The sequence below is a fragment of the Psammomys obesus genome, unplaced genomic scaffold (genome assembly GCF_907164565.1).
Source record: "Psammomys obesus unplaced genomic scaffold, mPsaObe1.curated_primary_1811, whole genome shotgun sequence".
NCBI classification, from domain to species: Eukaryota; Metazoa; Chordata; class Mammalia; order Rodentia; family Muridae; genus Psammomys; species Psammomys obesus.
The window spans coordinates 820708-839063 of record NW_026596443.1 but is presented as its reverse complement, the minus strand read 5'-3'; the positions used below and the strand labels follow the sequence as shown (position 1 = coordinate 839063).

Genomic DNA, 18356 nt, shown 5'->3' with positions numbered 1-18356 from the left:
TAAAGGGGGTTTTGACAAAAACAAAACAAAACAAAACAAAACAAAACAAAAAAAAAAACAACAACAAAACCTTGTTTCAAAGCAAATCAACCAGAATAATACTTACTACTTGATTTTGGGCCCAAATGGATACCACTCCACTAGAAATAGAAGCTATGATGGGTCGAACTGGATGCCACTGCATGTAATTTAAGAGAGAGAAGAATTGTTTGTCAGAACAGATTCAAGCCATTCACGACTGTGTGTATAACCAAAGCAATACCCTGCTCTACTCACAGCCACGTCCAGCAGCAGCTCCCCTCTGGTCCCATGCAAAATCTTCACCAAGTTACCAATGCTCTTCTCCCAGATATACAGTGCATGCTGCCGAGCAGAGCCGGCCACTATGTATTCCCCATCCCCAGAAAAGCAACATTTTTTCCATGGGGTCCTAAAAGACAAAGAACATCCCCAAAAGAAACTGGAACAGGAGCCCAGGGAAGGTCGGTCACATACCCTCCTGGCAACAATACCTACCTATTCACCAAGTCCTGCAGTTTCTGCATAGGCTCAGGCTCTCCATCCCTTCCACACGTTAAAATTTCTCTGCCGTCATAAACCCTGATTATTCGATCTGCTGTGTTAATCAGAAAGCAACTACAGAAAGGAGAGGGATTATAGACACATCAAAAACCTCTCCCTGCCAACATTTTCTATTACTACTCCTTAGACCAGTACCATAGTCAACTAGTTAACTGGAGAGAAATTAAGAAATGTTCAAGATTCAGTGTCCATGTCTCTTCTTAGCACCCAAACCAATAAAGTAAATTATGTTTAATTATGTTATGTTATGCTTTAAGTTGTATTTATTTATTTGGGGAGGAGATGCACATGCCATCGCACACTTATGGTGGTCAGAAGACAACTTAGAAAAGTCAGTTTTCTCCCTCTAGCATGTAGGTCCTGAGGATCCAACTCAGATCATCAAGTTTGGTAGCCTTCTCTATCTGCTGAGGTAGTTCCCTGGCCTTAAATATGTCACTTTTACATAGCTAACTTTTAATTGTAATGATAATGGAGATTTGTTTAAAATGTTTTTCATTTTCTTATAGACTCTATTGACTTATTTTTAATAGTAAAATTTTATTTTTTTGAAATTATAACCATATCATTTCTCCCTTCCTTTTCTTCCCTTCAATCTCTTCCACAAAATTCCCTCCCCCTTGCTCTCTCAAATTCATGGCCTCTTTTTGTTTTTACATGACTTAATTATTCTTAACTCAAAAGCCATCTGAGTGGATGGGCTGTGGCTCAGTGGTAGAGTGCATGAAACTGCAAGTTCAATCCTCAGTAACACCAAGCACTCTGACTGACATGGAATTTTCTTTGTTTCTGTCACTCCATCTACATCTTACAAATTTAGGGGAATGTCTGGAATTTAAGCGGTTATCACATTTAAGTGCATGTTTAATTGCAATATGAGTTCTGTAACATCTGTTCAGGTTATGTGCTGGCTAGTTTTAAGTCAACCTGACACAAGCTAGAGTTATTTAAAAGGAGGGAACCTCAATTGAGAAAATGCCTCCTTAAGATCCAGCTGTAAAACATTTTCTTAATTAGTGACTGATAGGGGAGGGCCCAGCCCATTGTGAGTGGTGTCATCCATGGACTGGTGGTCCTAGGTTCTTAGAAAAAGGCAGGCTGAGCAAGCCATGGGAAGTAAGCCAGTAAGCAACACCTCTCCATGGCCTCTACTTGAGCTCCTGCCTCTAGGTTTCAGTTCCGCTTGAGTTCTTGCCTTCAGTGAACTGTTCTATGGAACTGTGAGTGAAATAAACCCTGTCCTCAAGTTGCTTTTGGTTATGGTGTTTCACCACAGCAATAATAACCCTGACTAAGACATGTTATAAACATATTTGGAACTGGGGGTGTACCTCAGTTTTAGAGTGCTTGTCTAGGATGAGGTGGCCCTGGAGTTTTGTCCCTAGCACTGCTAAAAATAAGTGAAATATTTAAAATCTTTACTCAGAGCTATATATGAGGCATTTTGATTCTAAACAATGCCACTTAAACATATTTCTGTAATAGAACTGCCTGGAAACCATCCAACAACAAAGATGTAACTATCAGTCAATGAGGGACTGGTAGTTTATGAACCTAAGAACCAGACAGTGAGCAATTCTAACAGGTTTAATAAAATTTATAACTCATACACACTGCTATTATTATTTGCATTCCATTCATTTAAAAAAAACTAAAGAAAAATCTAGACTTCATTGGATGTATTAGTGTCATTTTGTAATCTCTGCACTCAGGAGGCTGAGGTAGAAGACCTAGGCCAGCCTGAGCTATGTAGTAAGATTCTGTTATAAAAACAAAATATAAAAACTCCATACACACAAAGAAGACAAGGCCTCACTCACCTCCCCTTCCGAGCAAACTCAATTGATTTAATGGCTGTAGTATTGCTTGTTCCCGTTGTTACTCTGAAGGAAGCAACAAGATCCTGAGAGTCTGTTTTTAGGACCAAAATCTGAAGTTTACAGAACAAAAATAAAAAGTAAATATTCTGATGACTAATAGTAATAAGATTTGACTTTTTAAATTGTACAGACTCCTAGTAAAAACATTCAAACATTTCTATTCCTATATATTCAACCTTTTAAACTGATTATCTTTTACTTCTTTCAATTAACTACAGTCTTAACCACCTACTCTAAAAACAAGATATTTAACATTATTCACAACAGCCAACAACTAAAAACAAACCACTGATAGACAAATAGGAAAAATGTGGCATAAACATTGAACTTTGAGGAGGAGGGAAACTCTTACACACAGTACAACAGTTACCCTGAGGACACTGCTGTATGAGATATGCCAGTTGTAAATGGGGAAACACAGTATTATTCCATTTCCACAAAGTGCTTACAGTGGTCAAATTCAGCAAGAGCAAGCAGAATGATAGTTGCCAGGGACTGGAGACACAGTCCCTGAGAGCAGTTAGGTTTGCAAGATCAGTAAGGGCTGCAGAGGATGGTGAGGAGGCATGAATGCACTGAGTATGGCTGAGCTTAGCATTTTTAAATGCTTACAAGGAGAAGGCTTATGTTTAACTTTATATATTCATTTTTATACTGCGGTTAGAACCCAGGACTTCATGTACGGACACAAGTACTCTACAGATGCTTATATATATATATATAATATATATATATATATATATATATTATATTATATTATATATATAATGCTTATATATTAATACATATATTATATATATATATTAAGCACAATTTTTAAAAACTGATACCAGAAGAAACACCTACAATGTACTGTCCCCCAAAAGTCGACACTTCTGACACATCCCAAAGTACAAGTTTAACAAGAAAAAGGATGACAGTCTTAGTGCTATAGGTTAAACTTGCCAGAGTTACACCATGTTTCTCTGTGTGAATGTGCATGTGTGCATACTAGGTTTTATACAACTAGATATTATGACCTTTTCACTAGCATGTTTTAGCTGATGACCTTTTTTTAAAATATCTGTGTTTTATCTTCTATTATTTATTTTCTATTTTAAGTGTTCTGCCTGCATATATGTCTACACACCAGAAGAGGGTACCAGATCTCATTATAGATAGCTATGAGCCACCATGTGGTTACTAGGAATTGAACTCAGGACCTTTGGTTAAGTGCTCTTAACCTCTGAGCCATCTCTCCAGACCTAGTTGATGACCTTTAAGTATCATTCTTTTCACTACTATTAAGAACCTTCTGTCCTCTCCTTTTTGCTTTTTTCTGGTGCTGGGGATTAAACGCACAGACCCATGTGCACACAGCAAGCACTTTATGACTAAGCCATATCCCAGTCTTGTTTTTTCTCTTTTAGCTTCTGGAGATAAGTCTTGTTATGTAGTCTCAAGCTAGCCTAGATCACACTATTTAATTCATACTGTTCTCAGACTGTCTTCAGACTTAAGAGTAATTCTCCTGCCTCTGCTTCCCAAGTGCTGACAGAATTGTAAAATAAGCCACCCCACTGTTTCCATCCTTATCTAAATCAAATAATCCATCTACCCTAATTCAAAGTACAGATGTTATTATTAAGGCATGAAAGAAAACCTAGTTACATTTCAGTGGAGAGGTTTTTCCAGGGATTCAGGAAACTTAAAGCAGAAGAAGAGAACATGAATCAGGCAACCCCTAACCTTCCTTTACCAAAGCTTACCTTGCCCTTTGCATTCCCTGTGTAAACATACTCCCCTCGCCTGTCAAACGATGCCACCACGTTCAGATCGGAGTCATCATCTACCGGCAGAACAACGTGTTTGGAATCTGAAAGGGTCAACATGACAGGAGCAGATTTCATGGGACACACGAGAACCTTGTTCCTGTTCAAAGATATGAACACATATTGGCTATTGCTTTGGTATTAGCAGGTTGATCCCTGTCCTTTTTCCCTGATCCCTGACTACTTCCCTCACCGACTCTCCCAGCTCCAGCACATGTGAAATGGTGAAGACTCATAAAGGCTACACATCTAATAAAAGACTCAAAGGATGAGAGTCTACCTTGACAAAGAAAGTGTGAACATTAAAAACTTAGGAAACCATAAGATATTAAATAAATTAAAAACAAAATACTAATTTTAACTATGTTAACATATGTATCTGTGTATGTATCAAACATGACCTGGGCCTGAGGCACATTTAATGAGCATCATACTTACAGAGTAGATTATGGGAGATCCCCAAGAAATGAAAGCTGTCTGGATAATGGAATACTGGACAACTTTTCCTTAAATGTTGTCTTAATATTAAACTATTTCTTCATACCAAAAAAATCTAAAGAATCTAGGCCAGGGCCCACTTATTACATTATTTCCACCTTTGGTCATTTCCAAAGTCTAATGATCAGTTACAATCTCCTTACAATATATTCAGTAGAACCAACCTAGACAGAAAAATTATTTTATATAGGTTTTAAGGTGTTGCGTTTGCCTCTTGAAACCTTATTCTGAAGATGTCATAGCCCAGAGCTAATCCTTTCAGAAATGAGACCCCGCCCTAGGAAGGAATATCTTAAACATACTGATCTCGAGGATGATATTGGACTTTTAAGATGGGTGAAGGGAATCGAAACCTCTGGTCACAATCGCCTGAAAGAACATCCCACTGTGACACTATGTTATCTGTAGAAGCACTCACGAGCTTATGACCATCTCGACTCCAACTAGGGAAAAAAACAGAGGTGAATTTAGCACAGGTCTAAGGTAAAGTATATACACCACTATTAAGGATAAAATGCTGACCTTTATGAAAATACAGTCAAATCTATATCAAACTTTCTTAACTAATCAATATTTCCATCACTTTCTTTTTTATTTTTGTCTCTTTTCTGAGACAAAGACTCAGTACATACCCAGGGTGACCCTGAACTCATGATCCTCCTGTCTCCATTTCCTAAATGCTAGGATTATAGCTATGTGCCACCATGCCTGGTTCTCATGCTGTATTACATCTAGTAATGTTACATTTTAAAGTAACACTACAGTTAACACCATGAAATAACAGATGAGCATTTTAGGAAAGTCTCCAAACCAGCTGACTTTTAAGACCATGACACATAAGAAGTCTTGAGGAGTATTTCAGGGATGAAGAACATCTGAATTTCTTACAGGTGACCCAGGAGTAGCTCCCTCACAGCACCAACAAAACAAAAATGACAAACATGCTATTTCGAAAAAATTAAGTACCTGCAACCCCAGCACTCAAGATGTGGGGGAAGGAGGGTTATGAATCCCAAGACAACCTGAGCTACAGAGGTAAAACAATAAAAATTAAGAAATGAATAATAATCTCTTAAATGTATACTAGACATTCTGTTAAAGAGTGAAAAGTAAACTATTTAGACACAGCAGAATCTAATGGATGATTCAAGACTAGGGTCCTGGAGTTTTTTCTGGCCTCACTTATTCTAGACTGAGTAGAAGCTAACAACTGGATAATGCCAATGGTAGCACACAATTCTCCTCCCAAGGTGAAGGATCAAGAAAAGGATCAAGAAAGTGAAGAGGGAGAAGGGAAGAAAGGGAGAATGTGGATGTTTAAAAATTAATCCCCTACCCCATAGAAAAACCTGTACCTACTCTGTCCTCATCAACAAGGTCTGAACAGACAGCTAGACTTCTATGCTGACCTAGCTCTAATAAGGTACCCATGCTTCATCACGGGTGTTGCCAGAGACAGCCAAGTGGGCTTCATCAGTGAGCTCTTACCACCACAGTGACTGTGGAGAACAAATGAAATAAAGGATCAGGGCTTTCTTGCCCTTCCCAAAGAGGATGATGTCAGCAGAGACCCATGGAGAGTCTCCATGCCCACCAGCAGCTTTTGCAAAGGTGTAAAGAAAAAAACATAAGAGAACTCTAGAAAATAAAATCATTCAAAGTGAAAATTCAATAAAAGAACCCAGCAGTCAATGGAGTTGGGGAAAGATAAGAATCAGTAAACTGAAAGTAAAAATTACTGAATGTGATAATAGATTTAAAAAATTTGAGTGGGAGGGATACAGCCTCAGGGATCTGACAACAAGAAATAATCTAATATCCTTGTCATCGAAGTTTTACAAAGAATAGAGTGTGGCTTTAAAGTATTTGAAGAAATACAGCTAAATTTCTCCAAATATAACAAAACTTATAAAACCCACTAACTAAAACAGGTGACTGAAATCAAACAATATAAGCCAAAGGAGCCATTCCAGGAGCTGGAGACATAGCTTAGTTGGTAGAGTTCTTGCTTAGCATTCAAGAGGCCCTAGGTTCCTTTCTCAATATTGCATAAAACCAGGCACAAGGACACACACTTGTAATCTCAGCACTTGCGAGATAAAAGTTCAAAGTCATTCATAACAAGTTTAAGGCCAGCCTAAGCATACAAGGCTGTCAACAGCTGGCACAAGAAACCCTTGTTTGAATTGTTGTTGAGGGCTTCCCAAAAGACTCCTGAAACACAGGCTACTCTATTGTTCTTGGTTGCCCCCCAGAGATGGAAGGAAGTCCCTATTGGTAAAAACACTATATACTTCAGACACAAGGCACAGAGGTCCACCCCTAAGTTGGAACTGATTTGAAAACCTCCTCACTTAGGATTGGCTTTCATGATATCAGAGAACACCATGCAAGCTTCCAAAGGAGGGAATAGCCAATAGTCCTACCTAGTTATGGCACCCATGAACCACAATAACAACCAGCATGATAGATAACCCTGAGGGTATAATAGTGGCATGCATACCGTGGCAGAAACCAACAGCTCTCTAATTGGACTTAAGCTCATTTAACAAGAAGGAAATCATGCCTGGTTCTGGAAACCTAGCCAAGTACCCAGGGATAGAGAACTCATGGGTACTGAATGAGAACCTATAATTGCCACTTTACTAAACCAACGTAACTCCCACCTACACTTTATTTATCTTTATACCTACAGATAAGTGTAGCCCTCAACCCTCATCAAGGAAACTTCTCAACATACAGAAAACTGTAACCAATCATCATGCAGAGTAATGGAGCCCAATCCTAACTGATACATCTACAACATAATTCCTGGACCCAAGCTTGGGGGAGCATTGTGGAAAATGGGGTAGAAAGCTTTTAAGGACCAGAGGAGGGGTCTGGAGAGATGGCTCAGAGGTTAAGAACACTCGCTGTTTTTCCAAAGGTCTTGAGTTCAATTTCCAACAACCACATGGTGGCTCATAACCATCTATAGTACGATCTGGTGTGCAGGCAGAATGTTGTATAAATAATAATAAATCTTAAAAAAAAAAAAAAAAAGAGCCAGAGAAACAGGGAGTTTGATGTGAGATTGTGTTTCCTAGGAAATGTCAGAAGCTACACCGATAAAGTTTCACCAATATAACTGTCTAACATGGGCTGAACAAAGACAACAATAGACATGCCAGTATGGATGATGAAAAACTCAAAAAGACCTCAACCATAGACAATGAACTACCGGCAACTAAGGAATGCGGAGAACAAAAATTTTCCTCAGGAAAGAGCACAACAAATGGTTATTAAATAACAAATAACCAGTCCTCAAAACATATACATTCAAGTGACATTATAAAAATTAGCAGGTTGTATTTATATATCTAGGAATACATACACATATACAGATACACACACATACACACACACACATATATAACAAAAATTAAAGAAAAAGGGGCCATGAATTTTAAAGAAAGCAAGCGGGGAGGTACATGAAAGCGTTTGGAGGGAGAAACAGTAAGGGGTAAATGACATAACTATATTATGACATCAAAAAATAAAAATAAAAATTCCAAAACACAAATGTATGTTGAATACAGAAACGTCCTCATTTTTAAATCTTAAAACTGGCAATAGGGTGGTGCATGCCTTTCATTTCAGCATTCGGGAAGCAAAGGCAGGTGGATCTCTGAGTTTTAGGCCACCCTGGTTTACAGAGTGAGTTCTAGGACAGCCAGGGATACACAGAGAAACCATATCTCAAAAATAAAGCCCAAAAGTAGCAATAGGAAAATGATACCTCATCTATTAAAAAAATAGTAACATAAAGACAGTAATTTTTAATAAAAAACTACAGGTCAGGAGTCAGGCATTGTGGCATATGCCTTTAATCCCAGCATTCCTGAGGCAAAGAGACAGTTGAAAAACCAGCCTGATCTACCTAGTGAGTTCCATGACAAGGCTACTTAGAGATCCTGTCTCAAAAAACAACAGAGGCAAGCTGGCAGTGGTGGAGCATGTCTTTAATCCCAGCACTCAAGTCCAGCCTAGTCTTCAGAGCGGAGTCCAGGACAGCCAAGGCTACACAGAGAAACCCTGTCTCGAAACAAACAAACAAACAACAAAAAACCCCAAACAAACAAACAAACCAGAGCTAAAAAGAAAAAGATAAAAGACCACTACAGGATTGTCTTGGTTACAATGTATGCAGAGAAGGGAGGCAAGAGAGGAAAAGGTCAGAGCACTGTACTTCATCCCAACTGGGGTTCAACCTGCGGATAGTGCGGTAAATAAGGTATGCAACATTGTATCTAGTAACCAGGTACACAAAGAAACACTTTAAGTCACTCAATACAAAACCCTAAATTTCTTCAAGTAACCCACAAGCCAGGCAGAAATCAGAGAAAGGAAATATAGACAGAACATGAAGGAAACCCAAACGAGTATTAACCCAAACTGTGGAATGAAAAATGCTTGTTACTGAAGAACTCAGCAGGCAATGCAAGAATAGAAAGAAGTTCACAAATCAGACTTCTGCTTAAACTAGCTATTACTATCTTCTAGCTATGTGCTCTTGAAAGTGTATGGCTTTTCTGGGCTTCAATTCCTCTTCTATGATAAAGAAAAGATAAAGTCTTTCCTTGTAGAGGACTATTGAGAAAATTAGAGTTAATATATATGAAGTACTTAATCCATTGCCTGTCATATAAGGAGTGTTCAAAAAATATTCATAAATCATTTGTATCAGCAATGAGGCAAATTTATTCCTAGATTCTGGACTCTGGAGACAAAACAATAGGAGAAATAAGCTAAGGGTTTAACTATGAGGAACTAAGTTCAAGTCTGCACACAGAAAAACTGGGGTACCAGTTCTTCATCACCTGTAATTAACCCTGGGCCTCCATACACATGTATGCACATATGCACACACATACACACTCACATGCACACATACAGGAGGCCACACAAATGCCAACATACTTAGACACACGCACATGAAAAAGAAAATAAATTATGGGGCTGAAGGTATTTATATAGCTCAGTAGTAAAGTGTTTGCCCAGAATGTATGAGGTCCTAGGCTCAATCCCCAATACCACCACCAAAAAAAAAAAAAAAAAAAAAAGTAAATGAAATAAAATAAAAATTCCTTACCACAAAGAACAGACTGGATGGATGTGTGCACTAATTATTTTAGCAATGCCTCTTGTCAAGAAATCCCAAATAACAATCCGGCCATCGTTACAGCCAACTGCAAGCAGTGTGCCCCACCTGTTGAAGGTGCAAGTCAGGGCCATGCTGATGCAATCCAAAGTTCCATCAGCTTCCTATAAGACAAAAACAGAAATATACACAAGGGTTCTCTGTCATAAAGGACAATGCATGAAGAACTCTGTAAGTGTTCACAAACCTTTTAAATTGGTTGCAATGAACAAATAATTATAAAAGTGAACCAAAACCTTTGTTATCAGTGGTGATCACTCTCTCATACAAACTTTCTGGAGGTCAATGGGCAAACTGTTATAGAAGTCACTAGAAAAGTTCTTTGATTAACAGAAAATGTAAAAGCTGTGAAATAGCTTGTGTGTCTGACATTGAGAAAATTACATCATTTTTCATCAGTGTCAAGCCTTAAAAAATAACTACAATGACCACAACGAAGCACAGGAAATGTCATGAGTGCACAATTACACATAGAGATCATCACTACTATGTAAATACATTAATCAAAACTTGTAAAGCACACACACAAAAAGTTCCTGTATAGATGTTTGTTTAAAAGGTCCTTCAATTTAAGTTATGAATATTTTTCTTTTATTTAAAGAAAAAAAAGAACCTTAAAATTTAAAAAATGCTGTAAGATTTCTAGCCAAATTATACACTACCTCTTGTTTAATATTAAACATTCCATTTTTACCACAGCAATAAGTCTGTGTGTGTTTGCATTTAATTATTTGTCATCAAACAAATAAAAGGCAGTGACCATTTTCCACACATTACAACAAAATTAAACTCACCTCTGGATAATTCTGCCCAAAGGACTCTGAAACGAGGCAAAGAAAGAAAGTGGATGAAACATAAGCCACATACAAGGGCCCACACAGCCTATCAACATACACAGCAATGTTTATGTGGCCAAGTGAGGGGAGCTGACACCTTTTTAGGAGTTTCATGAGGCCACATAACTCATCACCACGGACAGATGGTCTTTTTCACTCTTGTCCTTTCATAAGCACACAGGAAAGTACTCCTGAGGCTGTGATATCTTGTTCAGAAGCAAAAAGGAGTCCAACCGACTTCTATTTAGACAAACACTAAAGAGATTTATAAAAATGCGAGCTAGTCCCAGTCCTCTCACTCATTCTTATTTGTTTGTTTTCAAGAATACCAGGCAGTGGAAAGCTTAGGATCCTAACCCTGAGCTGGACTACTAGGAGCAGATGAGAGTTCCAAAGTGCCATGTGGTGCAGGCTATCAGCAGCGGGAGTACTGAGACCCAGACAAGACTACTGAGAGAGAGAGTCCCAAGAGCTAAAGGCAGGAGCTGAAACTATGAATAACTTAAGCCCTGTTGTCTAGAGTAAAGAGAACCACCAAGTGCAAACAGCCAGGCTCCTAAGACCCAGAGACCAGGAACTGGTGTGCTGGCAAGCTGAGCCTACAGCCATGAGCCTCTAGTTCTCAAGCATTAGCAACTATAAAACTAAGTTTCAAATAGTCTGTGAGCCACTGGAATGGCGGGTCACCAACTGTCCTCACTGCTCATCCAGGATTCCTATCTGACAAAAAATAAAGTATCCCCAGCCAGTCAACTGTAACACAGTCAGTTATACAAGAAGAGAATGAAAGCAAATGCTGAAAGTATCAAAAGAAATGTTCTTGAAAGTTGTTTTTAAAGTTACTAAAGCAGAACACGAGTTACACAGAAAAGCATAACTGGGAGTGGAGAGGTGTCTCAGTGGCTAAAGTGCTTGCTGGGTGCACTGAAGACTTGAGTTTTTATCCATAGCACCCACCTGAAAAGGAGAGGGAAAAAAAAAGGCCAGGATCAGCAAGATGGCATGTGTGGGGAAGGTAGGGGTAAAAACACTTGCCATAAAAGCCTGGTGACCAAGTTCAATCACAGGAACCTGAAAAAAACCAACTCCTGGAAGTTCCCTCTGATTTCCACAAGAGCACCATGGCATGAGCATGCACACACACGCGCACACACAACAAAATCTGAATAATAAAAAATTCAGCTGTAACCCCAGCAGGTGGAGAGGGGAGGGAGGGTGCTGTGCAGTGCTATCACTGACAGGCAGCCAGTCAAATTAGCAAGTTCAGGGGAAAACTAAGGCAAAGTTACAAACACCCAACTCTACACACACAGGCAAATGTGCACCTGTAAAACATGCACACACACAAAGGTATACACATGATACATACAAAATGTTTTAAAAAAACCAGAAATTTTCATATCATTAAGAAAGGCATTGGTAAGACACCTTACATAATTCCAGCACTCAGGAGACAGAGGCACAGCTGAATCTGAGGTCAGCCTGAGCTGTACGTGGGGAGTTAAAACAGAGTGGGCTACTACAAATTCCACTTTTTATCTCAGTCAGTCCTCCCAACTCACTCCTAAAGAGGCACTACCACACATCATTTTTAAAGATGAAGAAAGGCAGGCACAAAGGATAAGGCCCATAGTTAAACACTGGCAAGACTCTGACCTAACCAGAAACTATGTTTGTGCCAAAAATGTAACTCCTAGAATCTTGCCTCAATTTACCACTCTGATTTACAAAGCACACCTGTCTTTTCCTGAGGGTCAAAATGTAGCCCATCTCCTTTTCAGCATAATGTTCCACTTTCCTCAACTCCTCAAGGATCATCAACAGTGATATTCACAAGCTCTTGGGGGCCAAAGGGATTCAATGTGAACCAAGAGATCTACCTAGAATCTTTATCTGATAAGAACTTTTCTTGGAAACAACCACTATTCACTTTATTCTGTTAGTTCCAAAACACCATTCATTTGCCATAGAACCAAAGAAAAAGTAAAGATTTAACCATCCAGTTAGCCTTTCCTCTAAAATTCACAGCAGGCATACACAAGGTATTTCTCAAGAGTACTGAATGAATAACTGTTGTTCCTTCCAGCCCAAGACGTTTTTGTTCTCCATGTTTCATAAAACACTGGCACCCTTTCCTATTCCCTTAGTCTTACAATCTTGGCTTCAATTACATCAGCTTTCCTACCTCTGTCCTCAAGAGCCTATGCTACCTTCATATACCCACCCGCTCTGTACCTGCTCTTTTGGAACCTGAGTTCAGTTAACTTTAGTGCAATCTCATCAGCTTCTTCAAGCACCTCCTCACATACTCCTTCCCTTGTAGGATCTTTGCTTCAAATTACCTTGGAGCAGTCTAGGTTTCTCCAGCCTTCTTCCTTTCAATCCCGTAATATGAGATAAGTCTCCTTCAAGACTTGTCTGTCAATAGTCCTACTTGCCAACAAATTCCTCCCTTTCACACCAGTTTGAGACCATAGTAGCAGCCCATTCTGCTGCTTTAACAGGTGATGGCTATTAGTATTTTTTGCAGAAAAATCCAATTTGTAGATGTCTAGACAACAGATACCATTCCATCCTTGGTCTAACCTGACCACTCCTGCTACATTGCCTTGGGCCTAGTCTTTCTCCTTTGACCAATCTTTCAAACAAGTTGCAGGTCTAACTCCATCCACTCACAACTGTATCACAGCACTGACTCACTTAAAATCCCTCTTTGTTGAACAAAATAACAAAACTCTTTAAGCATAATTTTGAAAAGCAAGCTCAGCTTAGTCCTGGCCAGTACTTTCTATTTTGTCTTTGTACCTGTACCAGAACTTAAATTAACTATGCCCTGAGTACCAGCTGCAGAATACACTATTTCCTACACTCATTCATGCCTAGGAATGTTTGCTTTTCTAGGTAACCCCAGGGAAAGCGCCTTCACTTTTTATTGGTTGGTGGTTTGGCATCTCCATCTCAGTATCTTCGGTTGAGCAGTACCTCTAAAATTTCCCCAAATTTTATATCAATCCCACCAACAGCAGAACTAGCTGCTTTCATTTGGATTCCTCACACTGTAGTATATATTGTACCTCTTTATTACATAAGACTTATTTGTTTCTCTTTTCCTGGTTGTGTTTTATGCAGCATGAAAGCATTATCTTATTGGTTTTAGACAATACAATTCAATATACCAAAAATGAATCAATCATCATAGTTTATTAAAAATAAGTTTTTTTGTTTTTGTTTATTTGTTTTGTTGTTGATTTTTGAGACAGGGTTTCTCTATGTAGCCTTGACTGCCCTGGGCTCACTTTGTAGACCAGGCTGTCCTCAAACTCACAGAGATCCTCTGCCTGCCTCTGCCTCCCAGAGTGCTGGGATCACAGGTGTGTGCCACTGCGACCAGCTAAAAAGAAGTTTTAAAAAAACAGATCAGCGCAAGAAATATCAGAGGATAATGAACAAAAGGATTAAATATAATTTCAAAAAGTTCTAGGGCTGGAGAGATGGCTCAGTGGTTAAAAGCACTTGCTACAAAGCATGAGGACTGGAGTTCAGATCCCAGCACCCACATAAGTCCAGAATGGTTCTGCACAAGCTTGTTACCCCAGCACTGAAGGGAACAGATTAGGAGGGGGTTGGCTGGCTACCAGTCCAACTAAAAAACATGAGCTCCAGGTTGATACAAAGACTCTGTCTCAAAGGAAAAGGGCAAAGAATGACAAAGGATGCTACATCACTCCTTTCTCTGGCCTCAGAGTGCACCCCCCCCCCAATATGCACTCACAAAAACACAGGCATATATCAACAGACATACCCATGCTAAAATTAGATTCTAATTACACATGTTCACATGTTGTGACAGTTTATTCCTCAGGCCAGTGAGATGGCCAATGGCTAAGGATACTTGTTACTAAGTCTAAGAACCTGAGATCTACAGAACCCATGTGATGAAAGGAGAAAAGTGACTGCCCAAAGTTGTCCTCTGATCTGCATGTGAGCTGCTGCATCCATATGTTCATATACATGAACACATACTCAATAAACACACTAAAAATTATTTTTTAAGAAGAAAATGTATTTCTTACTATGAGTTATAGGAAAAATGAGTTTGAAAGCTATCTCAGGTTAGTGATATAGCACTTGCCTAGGGGCACATGCCCTGAGACAGAAGAGAGGCTGTTCTAGTAATTTTGTGTCTCCAATGTAGCCCATCTGTTACACAGCAACATCTCAAAAAGCAGTCGGATGGTCACAGAAGTAAAATTAGTACCCTGTCTAGGAGCCACTTGAGTGGCCTCGTTCCACAACCTATTATCCTCCATTTCCTTTATCTGGCCAGATGTCCTTTACTATGTTCCCACAATCACATCACTTCTTTTCCTTTTTCTTGCTTATATATAATCATTAACTTTCTCACTTTAAAACTCAGTTATTTCTAGAGATTTTTAACTTTGGAGACCCAGACTTCTTTTTAATTGATGAATCAGCCAATGTTAAACATTCCTGTTTCCCCCTTATGAACCTTCTGTATTATTCAAAAGAACTTGCCCCATGACCCTGCTAACTCTGTCAAAGGTCTACTGTAACAGCTTCCCCTCTTTTCTCTAATATATAAGGATCATCTTTTGGTCTTTACTTCTCCCACACTTTTTTAAAATCATTGTAACTATCTTCACCTTATGCTGCTAAGGGAGTGCAAGCTGCCCAGGGATGAAATGGAGCAGCCTTTGCTCAGTTTTTAGATTCAACTACTCTGCAATTGCTGTCTTTGAGAAGGAACTACTAACCTGTGTCCTCTTCTAGCTGCTGTACAAAGGAACTACATGAAATACATGAAAGGAAATACATGAAAAGTACCTGAAAATGTGCCTTGCTCATTTTATAAATTATATAATTATATCAAATTTATATCAAATTATATAAATTACCTAACCAAAGCACTGCATTGGTTAGGTAATTTATATAATAATTTGCTCATCCTTTTCCTTCCAAGTAAATAACAAAGATCTTGTCCCTAGCAATTTTCTTTTCTGCCCCTCTCATCTTTTCCCTTCCACCTATTCATAAGCCAAAATGAATGGAGATCATAAGTAAAAAACTTGTCTCCCAACCTCTCAGTCTTCATTCAACATATCCAAGCTACCTTTCAAAAGTCTTTACAACTTATCAAACATCAGTATTTTTTGGTTCCTTTTCTCATTCACTATTCTCAATTCTGCCAACACTGCCTCCTCAATGTTTTTTTCTTCCCATGAACCAGTTCACACATTCCTTATCACTCAAACTGGTTTTATATTGTTTCAACATTCAATTATACATTACTGTCAGATAAACTTTATAAATCAGTGAGCCAGCTGAGTTGTCAATAGATCTGTCCTACCATCCTTAAAAAGTAAACTGTTCAACCTAGTATCCATGAGTCTCCACAAAATGGGCACCAATCTAAACTCTTCATTATCTCTTTATCACAATATCCACATTTTGGCCAAGCAGAAAAATTCTCTTGCTTGGGGGCTGGAGAGATGCTTCAGAGATTAAGAGCACTGGCTGCTCTTCCAAAGGTCCCAGGTTCGATTTCTAGCATCCATACTGTTGCTCACAACCACCTGTAACTCTGATTCCAGGGGATCTGACTCTCTCTTCTGCACACTACCGATACACAGTCATACATGCAAACAAAACACCCAGTCATATAAAATATTAAAAAATTAATTTTTAAAACTTTCACCTGTCTTATTTCAGACACATCTTCCACATATTTTCACACTTTGTTTATACCCACAAGCATGCATGCACACTCCAAGCAGCTAAAGACAAAGAACACTTTAAAAAATATCTTTGTAGCCTTCCGTCCCGTCTCAGAAAAATATAACCATTAAAGGCAGCCAAGTCATATAGGAGCTCTTGAAAACAAAATCACCATGCTAAATGGCTCATGGGAGGCCAGAAAAGACCAATGTGGATAAGGGGTTGGGAGGCAATGATTTAAAGACATAGTGAGACTAAAACAACTGCTGTGTAATTCACATTTCGGGGATCTACATCTCCCTATGGTTAAGGACCTTAAACTGGAAGTCAAGATAACTGGATTCCAAGTGCCAACTACGCCACTTAGTGCCCAGTCACAACACTCTTACCCTTTTTATAAAATTTGGTTAATTAACACATTCCCAGTAAGAGTTGCCCTATCTAGGCACGCGATCTCCTGACAAGTCTTCAAAATTAACCCATCCTAGGTCACTCTTCATCAGATCGCATCTCCAAAACTCTGCCCTGTTACTTCAGCACCTGCGATCCTCGAAATCACAGCTCAGACAAAAGTGTTCCTATGACTCCACACTGATCTGAAAGCGGCTTCAGAAAAGTAATGCAAGCTGGTCTTACTCCTGCTGCTGCAACTCCCTATCATGAGCACTCAATGAATCATCTCAGAAGTGTCCCTAAGGTTGCAGCCTGCGTTCCCTCCCACCAAGGTTCCCTCCTTTCCAGTACCAAAGGCTTAGCTAAGGCGCAGCCAAGCCCTCCTCACCCAGCAACTCAAGGTTCATCCCTGCGGACGCTGGCCGCCTGGTCTCCGCACCGGCAACAGTTCCTTCTCCCCCACCCGCTCAGAAGCCCCGCGTCTAAGTGGGGGGCGCCGCGAAGAGCCTGGCGCAAGCTCCGGAGACTTTCGGACTTAGAAGACCCCGCGGCTTCCGCTTTCCTCCCCCCGCTTTCCTTGTTCGTTTTACGTAGCTGTCCACATTTATCCCTGCTTTTTTTAAAAAAAAAAAACTAAACGCTATTGTAATCAAACAGTTATAATATTATCGAGGTATAAAAGTGATATCATCAGTCAGAACTCCAAAAAGTGCAAGAATGGAAGGCTTTTCTCTCCGGGAGCATGTAAATGAGCAAGACATTTCAGGCATATCACTAACCCACTAAATACTTACTGTGCTGTGTGTTCCTTGGGTTGTTCCGGCGACTGCCTGTGACTCCGCAAGAAAAGTTCCGGATGATTCTTTCTAAGGCAGGAAAGCGGGAAAGGTCGGCCCCTAGTGCCAAAGTATTAGAGCTATTTGACGAGGTCAGAACGCGTGCTGCCTTGGCTCATCCTATATGTACTATAGTTACCCTGCGTCTGACTTGGTTTCGTGAAACTTATTTCACGTCTCTAAAAGTATGTCATACACCACAAAAAAAAGGTATATAGCATTCGTTAGGCCTCTCCCTATGGTTTTACTGTGTACACACGCTATTAGGACACAGGAAAATTGTCAAGAGAAATGGACTGAGTTCCCCACAGTTCTATCAGACGTGATGTACACAGAGATCAGAGATGATCAGCTGATGGTAAATAATGGACTCGGGGTGGGAGGTGTTTATCCGACTGTAGATGTAGTGGTTACAAAAAAGAAAGCCCCCTGGGAATTAGAAAGACAAGCTAGATTCCTCTATGTAGATATAACGACAGTAATCTAGAGAGCCTCCTGACTCCACTCTTTATGGATATTTAATTCTCTGTGCTTCCTTTCCTTAAGAGTAAAATGGGAATGATAGTAATACTACTTACATGATT

At 39.4% G+C, this 18356-nt stretch overlaps 1 protein-coding gene across 4 annotated transcripts in view; it reads right to left on the bottom strand.

Annotated features, from left to right (window-relative positions):
- Rbbp5 (RB binding protein 5, histone lysine methyltransferase complex subunit) overlaps window positions 1–17475 on the bottom strand; it is a 28898-nt gene extending 11423 nt beyond the window's left edge. For all 4 annotated transcript variants that reach the window (XM_055598089.1, XM_055598090.1, XM_055598091.1 and 1 more), the window contains exons 1-9: window positions 17325–17475; window positions 10766–10791; window positions 9903–10075; window positions 5074–5214; window positions 4211–4373; window positions 2403–2512; window positions 517–636; window positions 277–430; window positions 107–178 (exon numbers count right to left, since the gene is read on the bottom strand). In XM_055598089.1, the coding sequence (XP_055454064.1) occupies window positions 107–178; window positions 277–430; window positions 517–636; window positions 2403–2512; window positions 4211–4373; window positions 5074–5214; window positions 9903–10075; window positions 10766–10791; window positions 17325–17343 (978 nt within the window). In that variant the 5' untranslated portion in view covers window positions 17344–17475. The remainder of the gene's footprint in view (window positions 1–106; window positions 179–276; window positions 431–516; window positions 637–2402; window positions 2513–4210; window positions 4374–5073; window positions 5215–9902; window positions 10076–10765; window positions 10792–17324) is intronic.
- Window positions 17476–18356: the final 881 nt, after the last annotated feature.